The sequence below is a fragment of the Hippocampus zosterae genome, chromosome 6, assembly GCF_025434085.1.
Source record: "Hippocampus zosterae strain Florida chromosome 6, ASM2543408v3, whole genome shotgun sequence".
Taxonomy (NCBI): domain Eukaryota; kingdom Metazoa; phylum Chordata; class Actinopteri; order Syngnathiformes; family Syngnathidae; genus Hippocampus; species Hippocampus zosterae.
The window spans coordinates 13,209,219-13,226,787 of record NC_067456.1 but is presented as its reverse complement, the minus strand read 5'-3'; the positions used below and the strand labels follow the sequence as shown (position 1 = coordinate 13,226,787).

The window sequence follows — 17,569 nt, the reverse complement described above, 5'->3', positions numbered from 1 at the left end:
TCCCTTCTACTCGTCTCTCTCGCCTCACTGTACATTTATGCGCCGACTCTTATTCCTATATCATGGTCCAGCAGCACCAAAATTCCCAAACCAACAAAAATAAAAAATTATGTCTGATTGCAAAAATGCTGCCAGCTAACGCATAAAATGACAACTGTCCCACAGCCATAACATCATAGATGCATATGCAAACATTTTCTGATCATATTACTGTATTGAAATACTGTAGTAGATGGTCACAATCGTGTTGTGCTTGAGTGTCTATTTTACAGGACTGTATTCCAAATTAGGAATTGTCAACTTGATTCGCTGTTGATCATGAATGGGGTCAACATTAGCTCCGCCCCTGATGACAATCTTGAAAGGAGATTTTTCTTCAGGTTTCATGTTGTTTGCATCCGTGTTAGGACATGTATAAGAAATTGAACAGTTTTACTGCTGTAAAAGGTGTATGCATTAGTGGGGGCGACAAGGGGGAAAGTGGGCATATCCCATGCCCCTGTCCGCCGTCCACTATGCCCATGACAACACAGTAGAGCACAGTACCTGTATTTACAATGCAGTACAGTAAGGATGCAACTTGTTTCCCTGAAAGCCTCAGTCTGTCCAATAGGTGGCAGTATCATACTCTGTCAACTGCTCGCGAAGAAGTGTGTTATATGACGTCACGTAGAAGTAAGCATAAACAATACAGTACAAGAGGCTTTCGATTTATACTGTTTGTTTTGGAGGATCATTTTGACGTCATATCAACACATGGATACTATACAGACTCAAACGAATATATTAGTTACAGTACAGCGAGTGTCGATTCCCTGCGATCAAAAACGAAATAATGGCCACTTCATCCAGACGAACGGACCAGCGTAGCTCAAAGGGGGGAAAGAAGAACAAGCAAGTCATTTAGGTCATGCGTTATCGTGTATTTTCAGTATGGCTCGGCTCAGGTCGTCCAGGATTCTTTCTAGGGACAACCCTCCTGGTGGCGCTCATCTTGATAGTGTATGCTGCAGGTCCCCAAACGAGTCTCAGTTTAGGTCCAGGTGGAGACTTTCCACGTTTCAGAGGTATCAATTCACAAACGGAATATGGGTTTACTGTAAGAATTCGTAGCAAACAACAGTTAATTTTCAACCAACCCTTGTTTCTTCTAGACGTGTTCCTGTACGCTCTCAATCATGACGATTTACCTTCTCTGCTCGTCAGCGTTGCTATGCTGCTGCTGTTCGGACCACGCCAGGAGCGTATCTGGGGCACAGTCGCCTACCTTGCCCTCTCCACCCTGACAATGACCGTATTACCTCTTATTTACACGTTGGTCATCTTTGTCTTCAGTCTTGAGGCCAGTCGAGTCTGTGGCTATGCTGCCATTCAGCTGGCATTGTTTACAACCCAGTGCCGGCACGTGACAAAAAGACGACTGCAGGGCTGTTTGCCAGTTTGGATTCTGCCCTGGTTGCTGTTGCTGGTTTGTCTGATCGTGGTGCCCGGAACACCTGCCCTACTTAACTTCTGTGCCATATGCATCGCTCATAATTGTATCCTTGTTTGAATATGAACAGAATTACCGTACGTAATATGTAAGGATATCTTAGTGTGAGCCTTTGTGGTGGCATGTTGGACCAGTCTTGAGCACATCCACATAACAGTTCTGGGGTTGGGGCTCCTCCATGTTCCCAGAGTCCACCCACATTGCAAAAGCCTGCTTTTCAAGTTCATTGAAGACACCAAATTATCAATATGTGTGAATGTAAGTATGAATGGTTGGTTGTATGTGCCCTACAATTGGCTGGCCAAGTCATGCACAATTCCAGAACGTGCATCGCCACCTCTTGCCAAAGTCAGGATGGACGCCAACTAATCCTAACAAAGATAAGTGATGGATGGATAGATTTTATCGTGCCCTTTGAAAGGTGCAAAACTCCTGTTTCAATGTCAATGTTGTATTCAGTAAAATATGCTGTGTTGAAGAGTTGTGCAATAGTAGAGGTCTGCCTGAAGGTAGCTCACCTTCATCTAGCTCAGGGGTGGGCAATTATTTTTTGCATAGGGCCACATGAGAACCAGAAAATATTATGGAGGGCCGGATCAAAAGGGTGAACTAAATTCGACATAATATTAATCAGAATCAGAATCATCTTTATTGGCCAAGTATGTAGAACACACAAGGAATTTGTCTCCGGTATAACACGCTGCACTAGTATCATCGTAAACAACAAAATCATTGAACCTTAAATGAACCATTTTATTATTGGAGTTCTTTATTTAAAAAAGCAGTATTTTGCATTTTTTGGCACGTTTTTCAGACTTTAAGAGTACATTATTCCGTCGTATCGAACGTGATTTGCTTGACTTGGCGCTACTGCGGGCTTCCCTACTGCGGGCTTCCGTATCGTCTCCCCCTTCCTCCCTATGCTCTGCAACTTCAAGTAACTGTGCCACCTGCCGTTGAAATGCCTGTCATTACAAGTCCAAATGAAATGAATGCAGTCATTGACATCGAACCTTAATTGTGTACCAACCTTCGACGGGCCGGATTAAAAAGACCAACGGTCCGGATTTGGCCCGTGGGCCGTAGTTTGCCCACCCCTGATTCTATCTGATGCCTTGTTGTCCTTCAACAAGGGCACAGCATTTATTTTGTCATTTCAACAAGCAATAAAGACAACTTCCACCATTAAGAATTATGATTAAATTAAGATTTCACCCATCTCCAACATGTGCCAGACTGCTAAAGAAAGCAATTCAATGATGAATATATTACTTAAGTAAAATTAACTGGCAATAAAATGTGAAAATTTGACAGCCTCAACAACTGTAGAATTATGGAATTACTTCAAGTTTAATAATAAAATCTCATAGTTGTAATACTGTAAGATATTCATGGAAGAAATGCCCGAAGAAAGTAAAATACTCTTGCACAAAGACTGGCAATAAAAAAATATCTTTGTGGATGAAAAACGGGCACATTTTGCCATTATTTTATCTTTAAAATTTTAGTTTTGAGTTTAGTTTTTGCAGTGTACAATCATTTGTAAACATTCATTCATTATCTGTTGTCAATGCATACAGTCTATTTAGTGTCAAGACTTGGGAATCTTGAAGGTACGACTGTTTTAGGGACCTTTTCTGTTCTTTGCCACAGAACTACAGTAAATTCCATGGTTTAGTAGAAAACTTGCTTGATCACGGTGTGAGTGAGGCAAAAATAGTTACAAATTGCAACAATCAATTAGTTGCAATTTGTAACTACTCTGAGGAGGTTAATGATTCACAGGAAGCTTGAAGGTGCTTTGCCAATTGCAGTGTCTTCTTGTGATACTTAATTAACCTTTCAGATAGTCCCAGCCTCATTGGGATGTTACAGGAGCTGGAGAAAGCCTATGTCCTAACCTTCATTCCCACTCCAGCGTATATTCTCACTTCATCCAGACTCGGATTGCCAACCTACAGCTCCTCACAAATGTACGAGTCATCTTGTTTCCATCCATTCCATAGTCACACTAACCTTCGCCATAATTACGTTGTTTTATTTTTCTATATTCCCTCTCAAGTTCCAGATCATATTCTCAGTTTATGCATGAAGCTCATGCAACACCATCTCCCATGAGCGACCCCTTATCATTGAACCACCATCCGTGGGAGGAGCCACTGTCTGGTTGGAGGCCAGAGACTGAAGCAGAGGTGGTGGAAGAACAGATGCTGAGGGCTGGAATACTTGCCTCCTTACAGGATGTCCCAGAAGAAGAGAATCGAAAAGTAGAGGTGCCAAAATCCTCTGTTTCTGCCCTGAGGTTGGTAACTACAAAAAGTCATATCTTTCATATACGTGATGATGCTTTATGATTTGGCGGAATGTTGACTACAATGTTTTTCCCAAGACTCCAGCAACTGGAGAAGATGGGCTTCCCCACAGAAAAAGCTGTAGTGGCGCTTGCAGCATCAAAACAGCTGGATGGCGCAATTTCCTTACTCATCGACAACCGTGTTGGAGAGCAGGCTGTGGTGACAGCAAAGGGGAAGAAGACTACGCCACTCAAAAGCCCTGAATTGACTCAAAACTGACATGGAGACTGCAAAACTGTTGGCCTTCATACAGCCAACTCGACATTGAACTTTTATTCCTTCTCTGAAATAAACTGCTGAACATTATTTCAGACAAGGCATGGGAGTTTGACTACATTTGTTTCATGCAGTATGGGGAAACGAGCAGTTGATAATCAAGCAAGAAATTATTTTTTTTATCTATCTATCTATAGCGAAGATCCTGTGGGACGTCCAGATACAACCTGACAAAATGGTAATGGCGAACCAACCAGATATCGTAATCATACGTAAAGGGCAGAGGAAAGCCGTGGTAGTGGATGTAGCAGTCCCAAGTGATGGAAACATCAGAAAGAAGGAACATGAGAAGGTGGAGAAATACCAACGCCTCAGAGAGGAGCTGGAGAGAGCCTGGAAAGTAAAGGTGACAGTAGTGCCTATGGTGGTCGCAGCACTCGGGGAAGTGACCCCCCCAAACTAGAAGAGTGGTTGCAACAGATCCCGGAAACAATATCGGACATCTCAGTCCAGGAAAGAGTAGTGCTGGGAACAGCAAGGATACTGCGCAGAACCCTCAATTAATTGAGAAACTAATATTGACTTTCCCGAACTGCTTTTTTGATGCCAGTGCCTCGTGCCAAAGAGCAATGATACCATTCAAATTGTTATTGCAGTTAGCCGTCATGTTTATCTTAAGACCACAAACTAGTTGGGCCAGAGCCACGGAGGGCACTTAACTTTGCCTCCTTTGATTCAAGAAACGATCTACCCCGAGTTCCCTTTCAGAATCAATATCTTCATGCACTAATGCGGGTCACTGATGGCAAATTACGATTTTTTTTGTGTGTGTTCACACAAATTTGGAATTTATCAAATTCATTTAATGTTGCTTAAATAAGAACATGCGACTGAAAGTCTAGCAGAGCTACATTTTAGATTAAAAATAAATTAAAATTCAAAATCCAACCACAAATCTAATCATCAACTTGTATTGTTTTGTTCTCTGAGGAATAAATATAAAGTGGTTTTCTACCAGTGCCACACAAAAAAAGGTACAGGTACTTAATGTTTGGTTGCACATAAGTAAAATGTGGTACATTTATGTATTTTTTCCTCAAAATAATCAAATGATATGATAGTTTGACAAAAGATAATCTGGTGCAAACAATGTACTTGTTCGAATCAAGAAAATCTCTATTTTTTTGTCTGAAATCAACAGAAGAAAACATCAGTTAATGAATGAATCCATTGCTACGTATGCCCAGCCCGATGGTGAATGTCTAATATTGACGTTAACATTCTTTAGTGACACAAAGGGATGTAACATGTTTTTTTAAAAAAAACAGTGAACAGCGTTTTATTACAGCGATCATCAGGAGACAGGGTTGTATCAACTCAACACATTTGCAAGAAATAAAATGTCAAAAGTTGTTATACAACGACATACAAGACAAACTACCACTGACAATTTTAAATACGTTCACAATAAGTTTCATTTACTATGGAGAAAAAAAAGGTCTTCTTAGGACAGCACCAATATAACAGTGGTTCCAGTTTAGCCTTTTCCTGTGAGGTTTTTTTCCCCCAAAATCTTCAGGATAAAATAAACTCCACTGGATCATAGGCTATGCAACAAATGTAAATATGTTGTAATATACTTTTTCAGTGTGTATTTTAATTGTAACACACATCACGCTCACATATAGCAACATATCTCAGTAATAGTAGTGATGACTGTGTTTTTAGTGCACTACATCTTAACTGAGTTTAGCAATACAAGAGTTACAACAAAATGATTAGAGGTTTTCTGTGTCGTCCAAGAAATTGTACATGGTCATGAGATCTCATGACATTGCTGTTACATTAAAAAAAAAAAAAGAATGACAAACTCAAGACTCGTCGTTCTGTTACATCCCCACAAACGGATGAAGCTAAATGACCCTTATTGCCAAGATTTGTGACCTGAGGAGCACCACAGGTAATTCGGAGCTTCCTCTTGCCGAACGTGTGAGACCCGCGGAGCTGCAGCTGGAAGTGGTTATGGTGATAGGGGGTGTCAAACTCGTTACAGGCGAGGTGGACATGGTGGAGTATCATTGGCATTTCCCTGAGGTGTCCCCCAACCTAAATCTGACAGGAAAGCCCCCTCAAAAAGGCTATCAATTAAGTGATGCGACCTATCGGAAGGGGAGGCCTAACTCAGCCTGCAGTCCTCAGGGAGTGCGGGGGTGGGGGTTGAGGGGGGGCTACTTCCCTTGAACCTTGGTGTCGGAAGACCGAAGAGAAGGTCGATACGGAAGCGCACCTGCTCGCTTATCTCTGTAGAAACTAGGGGAGGCTGTGCCAAATGGTCCATCCCCAGAGCCTAGATCAGGTTCTGTTGAAGAAAGACAGCAGTTGGAACAGGGCCTCCCTGCCCAACACTGTGTTTGACCACATGCACGCCGTCGTCTCACAGACGTTTTTTTTTTAAACTAGAATTATTAAAGGATGCCCGCAATTTGATCTGACACACAGTTGTACATCGGTTTATTCTCTATCAAGTCTCGTTGCCGATCGAACCTGCAACAAAGTGTGTGTCTGGTGAGCGGTACTGCAACAACACTTAACAGTCAGTACGCTAGCACAGACAACTGCTCAGTGCCAAATGCTGTTGTTCTTATCGTCCTTTGTCCAAAGGAAAAGCGTGTATGTCAATGTACAGCTGTTTTTTTTGGTGTTGTTTTTAAGATGTGGTGTTCTGAAAAAGATATTGTCGGGAAAGATATTTTGAGGCGCGGGGTGGACATAAAGAAAAAAAAAAGACATACATGCTTTTCATCAGCAACAATACTCATAACTGTTTGCAGACAAAAAGTGATCCATTTTTTTTATGGTATCCCACCAGACATTTTAGGATGAGATTTTGTCCATGATTGAGATTTTCCTTTAGATCTTACTGGATCCAAAAAGGGTCATTCCTGATTCTGAAGAAGCCAAAGGTCAAAGGTGGATGAAACTGTGTACATCAACTTCCCCACTAGGAAGCGCAAGTACAGTGCATCTGAATTGTGCTTTCATCCAAATGTATCATGGAAAGTGTGACAAATCAACATATCTGGTGGGGTCGTGGTTGTGACCAAGCATTTCAAGTTAATGACAGTCTCAAATACCAAATGAATTTAATTTGAGAGATAAAAACTAAATGTTGCAGCGCTACTCTCCAGACTAGCACATGCGATACAACCGAAACACATTCATCCACAAAGCACATTGATTTTCATAAATTAAAAGCAGTAACTTCGCTTGATTATAAAAATTGCAATTCTATTTTTTAAAAATCGACTTTAAAGCAGCTACATCAACATTCCGCAGTTCACTAAGATTTTGTCATGTCATGACATGCTTCCAGCACTCACTAGGTTTTCTAGATTTTCTTTTGCGCGTGTGTGTGTCTGTTTGAGGGCCATCAGAGCTGTAGGTGAGGATGTCTCATCATTACCTGGCCAGATGATAGCCTCCAGCAGCGTCACCCTACGAGCCAGAAGCTCAAGATCAGCCTGCAAGTCGCGGAACATCTGCAAGCTAAAGTCCTATCAGAGAGCAGTGACAGGGAAGGGGGCTGCGTGAGGGGGGTGTGGAAACACCAGCCTGAGTCCTGGGGGGGCTGCTCGTGACTGTTGCCACTCCCTGTCCCAATCGGTAAAGTGTAGTGCCAGATGGAGCCCCCTACCTTGACCCCTGCCTTAAACTGACCCTGCCTCAGGCCTCCTACTCACCATGAATACCGATCATAGTCTCGAGGATTAAAACCCTCTCAGCTAAGATCTTCAGCGCCTCTCTGATCTGATGTATTCCGTCCCCCTGTGAAGATAGATACAGCCGTCATTGTTAGGAGCGCAAGCTGAAGAACTGCACGCCGAGATGCAGGTCATTTGTTTCGTTCTTCTCAATACAGTTCAGCAGTTAGAAGGTTAAACAGTCCACACATCTGTCCAGCATTGTCTGCTTCCTACATGTCTCCATCTCCCTCATTCTCTGGCCATGCTGCTCTACGGTATGACGACAGTCTTTGCCATGCCGGGCTGGAGAACAGCAGCATGCACGTCACAGCGGTCACATGTTTGACACACCTGGTTTAAACTCTTCCAGGATTTATATTTGCTCATGCGATGTATGCATAATTGTTTCTGTCCGCAACTCAGCCAGGGAAGGACTTGCTTAATGTTAATACGGTCATTATCTGACTGAGAGGGGACAGAGTGCAGTGCAAAACATGCACTCACTGGATACTTTAAGAGGTACACAAAGGTAATAATGGTGACTTTTAATTGACACTCAAGTATTATTTGATTTTTGCTGTTATTTAGAATGGCAGTATTAAGTCGTATGTCCCCAACTTTACTCTTCTCATACACAGTTGACGGTAATCCCCAAATTATACAGTGTCCATAAAGTCTATTTAGCATTTCACAAATGTATTAAAAACACAATTGATTAGATATTTTATTCAGATTTGTTCTATTGTATTCAGTGTTTATTAAAGATTTTTATCACACTGCATTTGTGTGTATCAGGGATCCTGTTTGTGAAAGAGGTGATGTTGAATGAAGCCCTACAAAATTTCTGCAAATGTTTACTGTGACCTTTTAACTGAATATGTGGCATCACAACTGAATGACCTTCAACCAAGCATCAGTTTTCAGCAAAATGGTGCACCACCACATTGGGGGCTGCATGTTCGTGGGTTCCTCAATCAAACATTTACAGACCGATGGATTGGAAGGAATGGGCCAATTCCTTGGCCGCCACGTTCACCAGATATCACCCCTAGACTTCTTTCTATGGGGCTATATTAAAGATATCGTGTGTCGAACAAAGCGACATTACTGACCTAAAGTAAAGGATTACTAATGCCATTGCCACAATTGATAAGGCTATGCTACAGCGAACATGGCAAGAATGCAAGTACCGTCTTGATGTGCTTTGTGCAACTAATGGTGCCCATGTAGAAATGTATTTAAAGAGGTAAAAAAAAACCAACTAGTAAACGCTGAATACAATAGAACAAATCTGAATAAAATATCTAATCAATTGCAATAATTTTTTGAAATGGTAACATCGGACATCTCAGTCCAGAAATGTGCAGTGCTGGGAACAGCAAGGATACTGCGCAGAACCCTCAAGCTTCCTGGCCTCTGATAGAGGACCCGAGCTGAATGAGGGACGGACACCACCCGAGGGGGGGTGAGACGAGGAATTTTATATATATAAATCAACTTCTGGATAGAACGCATAAAACATATTGTGTAAAGAATATTTTTGACTTGACTTCTATTTTAACGGCTGTGTATTGAGTTTTTTTGAGGGGACAGTAACTTTACACTGTTTTAAACAAATTATACACCGACTCCTTTACAATGTGGCGTAGTGTAATTTTTTATGTTGTACCATGTTATAAGTTATATAATTGATTTTGTGTAATTGTAATAATATTAAAAATTCAAAGATTTATTAATACAGTTTGATCACATACGCGGGTAATGTACAAGGGTACCTAAGAGAGTGCCCAGTGAGTGCAAATTCAAATCCTGTTACACTTTTTTTTTGTTTAAACAAGGCAATAAGAAAAAGACCATAATTCACGATTAAAAAAAAACAAATAATAATAAGGCATGCAAATGGGGGGTCTTCGGGGGGGGGGTGCATGGTAAAAATGTTCAGATTAGTAAAACAGAAAGGAGAATGATTTATGTTTGTCGAAAACAGGCAAAGTAAAATACTTTTAGCCAATGCAGACTATTTAATTCATAGCAAGAACATTGTATAATGAGGGGCGATTTTTCTATATTTCAATATAGCAGCCTTGTTATGTACATGCAAAAAATGAATCTTTTGCAAGATGGGATAAAAGAGGGTAGCTGTATCCACTCCACAACACCTCTGAACCCAACAGAATCCACGACTGACACATTAATGAAATTATTTGGCATATGCATCGCATGCATTTCACTTTCATTTGCTATATGATTTCATCAGAAGAGAAGACAATGAATTTTGAAGACCGTTAATTTAGGAAAATGTGCTGAAGGATTCAGCCTTCTCCTCTATCTCTTGGTCATAGTGGGTTGGTAGAACCAAATTGATGGTGTGACGGTATTTGGACATATATGCCAAAGTCAGATGCTGCCAAAGTGACTGTGAAAGGTAGCCATGGCTTGCAGAGGGAGTCAGACAGCTTCAGGGTCAAGAGGACAATGTCACGATGGGGATGGGGCTGCAGTCCGGAGCGCACCCCAAGGATCAAAAAACACAAAAACGCGTAAAGATTGAAGTTTTCCACACACAAACGCATACGGTTCACCAGCTGAAATCACATGTACAAAACAAACATACCGGTAAATAAAAACACATGATGGGTGAGAAGAAAAACATATAGCCAAATACACATAGCCTGAATAGAAAATATCTTACATTTAGATTGCTCTTGTCAAATGAAAAAGAGGTCAAAGAAAAGGAAGGGTTAGACAGACAGAGGAAATGTAATACTTAACAGGGGAGTATTAAAATAGTTCTCAGAAGCAAAAGCTTCACTTTTGTTCCACCAAAAGTGCTTGTACAGTACAGTACCACATTACCACCCAATGCGCTACTTCCTCACCGGTAAGCCCTTCTCTCCAGGCTCTCCTTTGGGACCCGGTAATCCCTGGAAAAGAATAGTACAACTATAAGTGTGACTCAAAGAAAATTGAAATGTTTTTATTATGTTATAAAGATCGTTATCAATATCCTTCTAATGCTAAAAACTTAGGTTAGGGTTTGGGTTGGCTTACCGGCTCGCCCCTGAAGCCCCTGTCCCCTGGGTAACCTGAGGGACCCTGAACCAAAAGTGCATCACATCATTTTGTTTCAACATCATGGGTGAACAAACAGAAAAGCTATTGAACAATCAGTGGCACTCACTCTCTCTCCACGCTCTCCCTTGGGCCCCATAAGACCCTGTGCTCCAGGAGTCCCGGGTTTACCCTGTCAACATAAACAAAATTAGAACAAACTTAGTTTTGAGACAATTTTTTTTCTAAATTGGTGTCAGCCATCTTACGTTTTGTCCCTGTGGGCCCGGAGGTCCTGCTGGTCCTTTTGGACCCATGGGACCTACGCATGAATTAGAATTAGCAATGAGAAATTCGGGCTTTCAGCATGAATTTTCCTTGAAACAATATTACAATGAAAATATTCATTCATTCATCTTCCGAACCGCTTTATCCTCACTGGGGTCGCGGGGGGTGCTGGAGCCTATCCCAGCTGTCTTCGGGCAGTAGGCGGGGAACACCCTGAATTGGTTGCCAGCCAATCATAGGGCACACAGAGACGAACAACCATCCACGCTCACACTCACACCTAGGGACAATTTAGAGTGTTCAATCAGCCTGCCACGCATGTTTTTGGAATGTGGGAGGAAACCGGAGCACCCGGAGAAAACCCACGCTGGCCCGGGGAGAACATGCAAACTCCACACAGGGAGGCCGGAGCTGGAATCGAACCCGGTACCTCTGACAATGAATCTTTTTTTAAATTCATTTGTACCATGATAATACATATATATTTTTGTTGATTTATTGAGCTGTTGTATAATAACATACGTATGGCAGGGAATGCTAAAACAATTAGCGTGTTGTTCAGAAATAGTCTGGTGTCAACATTAGATCATATACCGGCTCTATAGAGTAATGCATGAAAAATGAAGTTTAATTTCAAATATGACGAGGGTTTTTGGATAAACTGTGCATATAGTTGCATCATGTACTGTATTTGAAAGAATAAAAGCTCCTGTCCAATTCGATTCATTTTTGCGCATCAAAAGATACTAACCAATCGGCCCAGGGGGACCCTGCGGCCCTGGTGTCGAATCATGAAAAGTGTTGGTGAAGAAGGGGTCTCTTCCTCGATCTGAAAATAAAATGTAAAATAAAAATTACATGTTAAACGAAAACAACTATCATCGCAATACACTCATCCCTATTTTGTTTTACTTGATTGGCTGCTTAACTTGTGCGTCATGTTTGTGGATCACAGACATTTTAAGTTATTTTAATGACCAAGTCCAGAAAACACGGGGATACTTCAGTGAATCACATTTCTTAAGTGTGAATTGTACAACTCTAAAGTGAGCAAAAAAAGGGTCCGTCCACGACTGTACAAAAATGTAGTGCAATACAAATGCCATTCCTACTTATACCACACAGTGGCGCTGTGTTACAAAAACTGACAGTGATTTAAATTCTTTTTTAATCATTTGTACAACATGCAAATGATCAGAAAATGTAGGTACTTTGGATTTTTTGGGGAGGGCTGCATTTGTGAGGCACAAAATAAAGGCAACCTTTGATGTGAGGCTACAATGGAATTTTTAAACAATCACCCTTGCAGGAAGCCAAATCATGCTCATGTGTCTCAAGCGCAGGGTTTGCAGTTAATCCCTGATTCCAAGTATAGATACAAAAAGGTGAGTGAGCGGAAGTGTGTGTTCTTGGAGTCTTTGAGCTCAGGGAGAGATAGACACCAGGAGGAGGAACGATGACAGATAACATCGTCCAGCTGAAAAATCATTGAGCATCTGAAATTGAGTTCGACATCCACACCAGGCCAGTTGTTACTCTGTCTGTTTGTCTTCACATCTTCTCTTTGTATTTCCAGACTGTGAACTTGAAGGATATCACGTCAAGGTGAACGAACAGAGCTCGTCTTCATTCTTAACATTCTGGGAGCAGGTTTTGAAGCGCTAGTGGTCCGCAGGAGGGACAAGTAACCCCCTCATGGTTACATGTAAGCTAAACAAACCAGTGTTTTCCCAAGTAAGGTCAGCACAGATCGGCCCGCCCGCCGTCCTGTCCTCCCGACATTCCCTGCTGTTACTTTGATGTGAAAGAAATGGCTCCCAGTCTCATCATGCCAATCCTAATATCTACACAGGACGCTCACACTGACAAATCTGTGCTTTAAATACTCCCCCCCCCCCCTTAAAACCAGTGAATCAACAAATAAAAGGTGCTGATGCATTGACCTTGAGAGTTGTGAGGAACCGACATCTGGAAGCAGTTGAGTGACATCAGAAGTGACCAGGTTCTCATCACGGCATGTCAATCTCATGCCGTCTCATTGGCTTTATTTTCACCACCTTTGATTCTGTTTATACTTGGCATGGAAGCAAAATGGAGCAAGTAGCAATAAAAACGCCTTTTTAAAAGTTTAATACTCAGACGGGACCTGAAGCCTACTTCACCTGACTTTGAATGAAAGGCGGACAATACCCAAGACTTGTCGTCATTTCGCAGGGCACATATCAAGAGAGGCAACCATTCACTCTTATTTTCCCACCGTCACTGAGTGGCAACTGAACCCATTGCTGCCTGCACAAGGTCAGGTGAGTAACCACTATATTATCAATGGGCAAAATGTATGATACATGGCTTTATTAATTCTGGTCATACTTGACAGTATTGCTCAGAAAACCTATTCCCTCTCCAACGTGTCTTTCTGCCTTTGAAGGGTTAGTAGTTTTACTCAATTTCTCTTCTAATTAATATATCACGCATATTCGGTATGGTAGTTAGATATGACAGGGGCAATTTAAGATCAAATGAAGTCACCTTCCATTACTTTTATGGAGGTCAAACAGCATCTTGGATTAGATTATGTTTGGAGGCTCCACTGTAACAATAATTTGATGCATTTGTGTTGAGTATTGACATTCGGGTCTTACTTGGAATGCGGGCACTAGCAGGAGTAGATGGTCCTGGAGGCCCAGGAGGGCCCGGGAGACCTCTCTCTCCTGGAAGTCCTGGGGGACCCCGGGGGCCTGAGATGACAGAGGACACACACACAAAGAAATGCACTGAACATAGGAGCTGAAAATAAAGCTTCAAGGGGTGATTTTGAAAAGTGCAGCCCTGCCCCACCAGACCTATAGATGGCACCGTTGTAAATAAAATTGAGACAATACAGCCGTTTTCTTCCCATTTATACAATGCAGAGTCAATTCTATATGAATAAATCACCGTTGTGCTATTTTGAATTTCAGAGTATTTGACCTGACCTTTTGTCTGCTAACCAGAGCAACACAATTCTTTGACCCCAATTGGCAAGGAAACAGCATAGTGACCATGAATAGTGTAGCTATGATTAGGGAAAAAAAAGGAAAAAAAAAGAATCAAATCCATTTGCGTTGCTCCGTCGGCTAAAATTCAGATGGAAAGTTTAATGAGTTGCATGCATTTGGAATCTGTACTCTGGCCCTCTGGCCATTTTTTTAGCCTACTAATATGGCTGCTTTACTTCCAATGACTATGCTTCATGTTGCATTGAGTTAAAAAAGTTTTTCTACGAGTGAATTAAAGAGGTCTTAATAGAAAAGACTAAACACTGTAAACCTTTTGCAGTCAATTCATCCATCCATCCATCCAATGTATTATTATTATTGTTATTATTATCTGCATCTCCTGATTAGAGTAAGGTGAATTGGAGCCTATCCCAGCTGACTTTGGATGATGGACACACCCCGGACTCACCATTCGCAGTGCACATACAGACAAACAATCATTCACTCACATTTCCTGCTCTGGACAATTTACAGTCATCTGACATGCATTTTTTTTGGGAATGCAAAAATGATCAACTCTGAGAAATCCCACACAAGTACAGGGAGAACATTTAAATCTCTCCATAAACTCAACATAGAGGGAGAGGAGGATACAATGGTTGGTGCATGATTGTGCCAATGTTTTTAGCCATGGTGCATATGACTGACTCTAGAGGAAGGTTCCAATAAGAAAGCCAACCGAGCATGATTTTCATTGCAATAAAGTGTTACCAATTCATATTAAACAAGCGTGCATGGGCTAGGGTGGAAACAAGGTCATACCATAACAATATCTGACATCATTGTTTGGATTTAAAAGGTAATGTGGCCGCTCCTTGTACTCTTTTTTTGTTTTGGGGGTGGGGGTCCCGACACGGCACCTTTGTCGTTACTGTGACACCACACCATATTTCAACTGACAGGCGCAGTCTGAGAATTATTACTTTGCAAGGTAATGTTATTATAACCCTGATCTGACACCCATGTAGTTCATTTTCACTTAAGTTGCAACATATGCAGCTGTGGCGATTTGGCAGTGCGGAAGGGAAATCTGAGCTACAATATGGCACAATGATTCAAATGACCGGCTTACCTGGACCAGATATAATATCAAAATATATTAAACCATTTTTACATTTCTCACTATAATCTATAATGACACAAAGTTCAATTCACTCTCATTTCCCCACGATCTGTCTTAAGAGATAATTGTCTTTGCATTTTATGAACACAATCCACCACCCACCACCCCCTCTGCCACCCTAAAAATGGTCAATGTCTGGACATTCCTTACCTAGGAGCAGGTTAAGAACACGGGCCACACGTCGAGGGCAGATGTTATGAAACTCATGCCACGATTTAATTCATCATCATTCAAGTCACAGCTGACTGTGGATTTACTTTTATCCTACAGTTGATTTATTTGGTGGCACGGTGGTTGACTAGCAAGCACGCCGACCTCACAGTGCAGAGGTGCAAAGTTCGATTCTGGCTCCGGACTCCCTCTGTGGAGTTTGCATGTTCTCCCTGTGCCTGCGTGGCTTTTCTTCGGGTAGTCCGGTTTCCTCCCACATTGCAAAAACATGCATGGCAGGCTAATGGAACACCAAATTGTCTCATGGTGTGATTGTGAGAATGCCCACTGAAAAAGTGATCTTTTAAAATCCAATTGAAATGAAACAAATGGCCCAATTTCAGAAAGTCAGCAGCAATGTTTGGAACATGCTTCTTGTTACAGCTGGAGCCCTTTTTGGATTGACCAAGTGGCTTAAGTAAAAGACAAACACCCCAAAGCCGGATATCATGGCTCAGTCTTGTTTCCACAAGTGTTTGGTTAACAGCGAGACCATCAAATGCCTCAAAAGTAGAAAGGCAAGAAATGCGCGCTCAGATGGAAATTTAAGTTCATAATCGGTTTACTTCATCTCAAAATCCTCATTCCATGGTTTGTTCTGTGGGGGTGCCGTCTTACCTGCGGGCCCTGAGGTTCCCCTCAAACCAGGGCTTCCAGCTGGGCCCCTTACGCCCACCTCACCCCGAGGCCCAGTGGGACCTGGCAAGCCTCGAGAACCCGTTTTGCCTTACAAGCAAAGACAGTCATCACTAATCATACAGATGAAACTATTTGGGTTCAACATCAACTGTATGTCCAATTTTACCATCTCTGCCTGGAAGACCAGCGCTGCCCCTTTCACCTTGAGGACCTGTAACAGAAGGACATAATTGAGCTTCTGTTACAGAGCTGAAAAGCCCAAAGGCAAGCATAAAGAGTGGTGTCCCAAACTCCTGTGATCTGTATGGGAATGTTTTTGTGATCTGTGAAATAAATAACCTTCATTTATCGTCAATAATGTAAATAAATGTGGTACCGGTAATTTTTCTTTTTTAACCAGGCCGTATTACTGTTCTGTACAGAGTTCATATGTTGGATTTTTATTTTATTTTTTTCCAGCAGCAGCCGCAGCCAAGGTTGGGCTCGAGTCCAGGAAAGAAGAGGTGAAGTGCTCGCCTTGAGCTCTGTAAGCATGCACCGACAATGACTCTCTTACTCAGACTGGAGGAAATGAGGGTATGTGGAGAGGTGGAAATAGGATATTTAATGAGTGCAGATGTGAGCAGGTAGAAAGGGCTAAAAAAAAAACAGTTGTAAGATAATGGTGAAAGAATTGTGAACTCACACTTAATTCATGTGGTAGTTGTTGAGCAATATAGCCCTTCACAGAAGGCTAGAAAGTATACCTACCGGCAGGTCCCGGCTCACCCGGAGCCCCCTGAGCAGGAGCGGCCCCTAACATTAAGGCGGCCTCAGGTGCAACTCTTCCTTTGGACGGAGAGTGGCGTTGAGATATGGACGGCAAGGCAGTGAGTACTTGGACCTGGTGAGGGGGAGACATGAAAATGTGTGCAATGAAACCTATTTACCGTAATCACATCCTTGATTATCCGAGGTCACATGTGTACACAAACCTTAGCCTCGAGCGAATTCAGCCTGTCATTCATTGCTGTGATTCGACTGCAGTTGAGACAGTCTAGAAAACAGAAAATAGTCATTTACATCCACAGGAGATTCATGTCAGTCTTTGAAAAAATAAATAAATAAAATACTGGTCAAGTTGGAACACAAGGTAGCTCTTACATGAAAGGGGCTCCCCCGTGCGTGCAGGTGGGCGACGCAGTGTGGACGATTTTCTTATTGCCTCCTGAGCCACATGCAGTTTCCCTGCATCTGAAGAAGAGAAAGAGACGGGATGATGTCACTTCCTGTCATTTAGACTTGAAGTCATAATGTTACTCTGATATGGCTTGTTTGAGGTCCTTTTGCATTTGAAGTCCTTATTAGCTGACAAATATATTGGTATTCATGTTACTGTCTTCTAAACTCGAATGCAAATGTGCATGGAAATCAGG

The 17,569-nt window shown here is 42.0% G+C and overlaps 2 protein-coding genes across 2 annotated transcripts in view; one reads left to right on the top strand and one right to left on the bottom strand.

The window, feature by feature from the left end:
- Window positions 1–525: 525 nt before the first annotated feature.
- rhbdd3 (rhomboid domain containing 3) lies at window positions 526–5,925 on the top strand. The gene is made up of 5 exons (XM_052067752.1): window positions 526–1,067; window positions 1,155–1,538; window positions 3,339–3,465; window positions 3,555–3,794; window positions 3,882–5,925. The coding sequence occupies exons 1-5, from the start codon at window positions 911–913 to the stop codon at window positions 4,063–4,065; spliced, it is 1,092 nt and encodes a 363-aa protein (XP_051923712.1). The 5' UTR covers window positions 526–910; the 3' UTR covers window positions 4,066–5,925.
- emid1 (EMI domain containing 1) overlaps window positions 5,386–17,569 on the bottom strand; it is a 57,859-nt gene continuing 45,675 nt past the window's right edge. Inside the window, exons 4-17 of the mRNA XM_052067761.1 lie at window positions 17,298–17,387; window positions 17,129–17,190; window positions 16,905–17,037; window positions 16,321–16,365; window positions 16,134–16,241; window positions 13,787–13,882; window positions 11,896–11,973; window positions 11,126–11,178; window positions 10,987–11,049; window positions 10,857–10,901; window positions 10,685–10,729; window positions 10,498–10,509; window positions 7,803–7,887; window positions 5,386–6,421 (exon numbers count right to left, since the gene is read on the bottom strand). Coding sequence (XP_051923721.1) covers window positions 6,291–6,421; window positions 7,803–7,887; window positions 10,498–10,509; window positions 10,685–10,729; window positions 10,857–10,901; window positions 10,987–11,049; window positions 11,126–11,178; window positions 11,896–11,973; window positions 13,787–13,882; window positions 16,134–16,241; window positions 16,321–16,365; window positions 16,905–17,037; window positions 17,129–17,190; window positions 17,298–17,387 — 1,046 coding nt within the window. The 3' untranslated portion in view covers window positions 5,386–6,290. The remainder of the gene's footprint in view (window positions 6,422–7,802; window positions 7,888–10,497; window positions 10,510–10,684; window positions 10,730–10,856; window positions 10,902–10,986; window positions 11,050–11,125; window positions 11,179–11,895; window positions 11,974–13,786; window positions 13,883–16,133; window positions 16,242–16,320; window positions 16,366–16,904; window positions 17,038–17,128; window positions 17,191–17,297; window positions 17,388–17,569) is intronic.

Bases quoted from the DNA above. Each gene is read 5' to 3' on its own strand.
- rhbdd3 (XM_052067752.1), top strand. From the start codon at position 911: ATGCGTTATCGTGTATTTTCAGTATGGCTCGGCTCAGGTCGTCCAGGA. The intron at 1,068-1,154 runs GTATCAATTCAC...TGTTTCTTCTAG, and splicing joins AGACTTTCCACGTTTCAGAG to ACGTGTTCCTGTACGCTCTC. The intron at 1,539-3,338 runs GTATCCTTGTTT...TTAACCTTTCAG, and splicing joins CATATGCATCGCTCATAATT to ATAGTCCCAGCCTCATTGGG.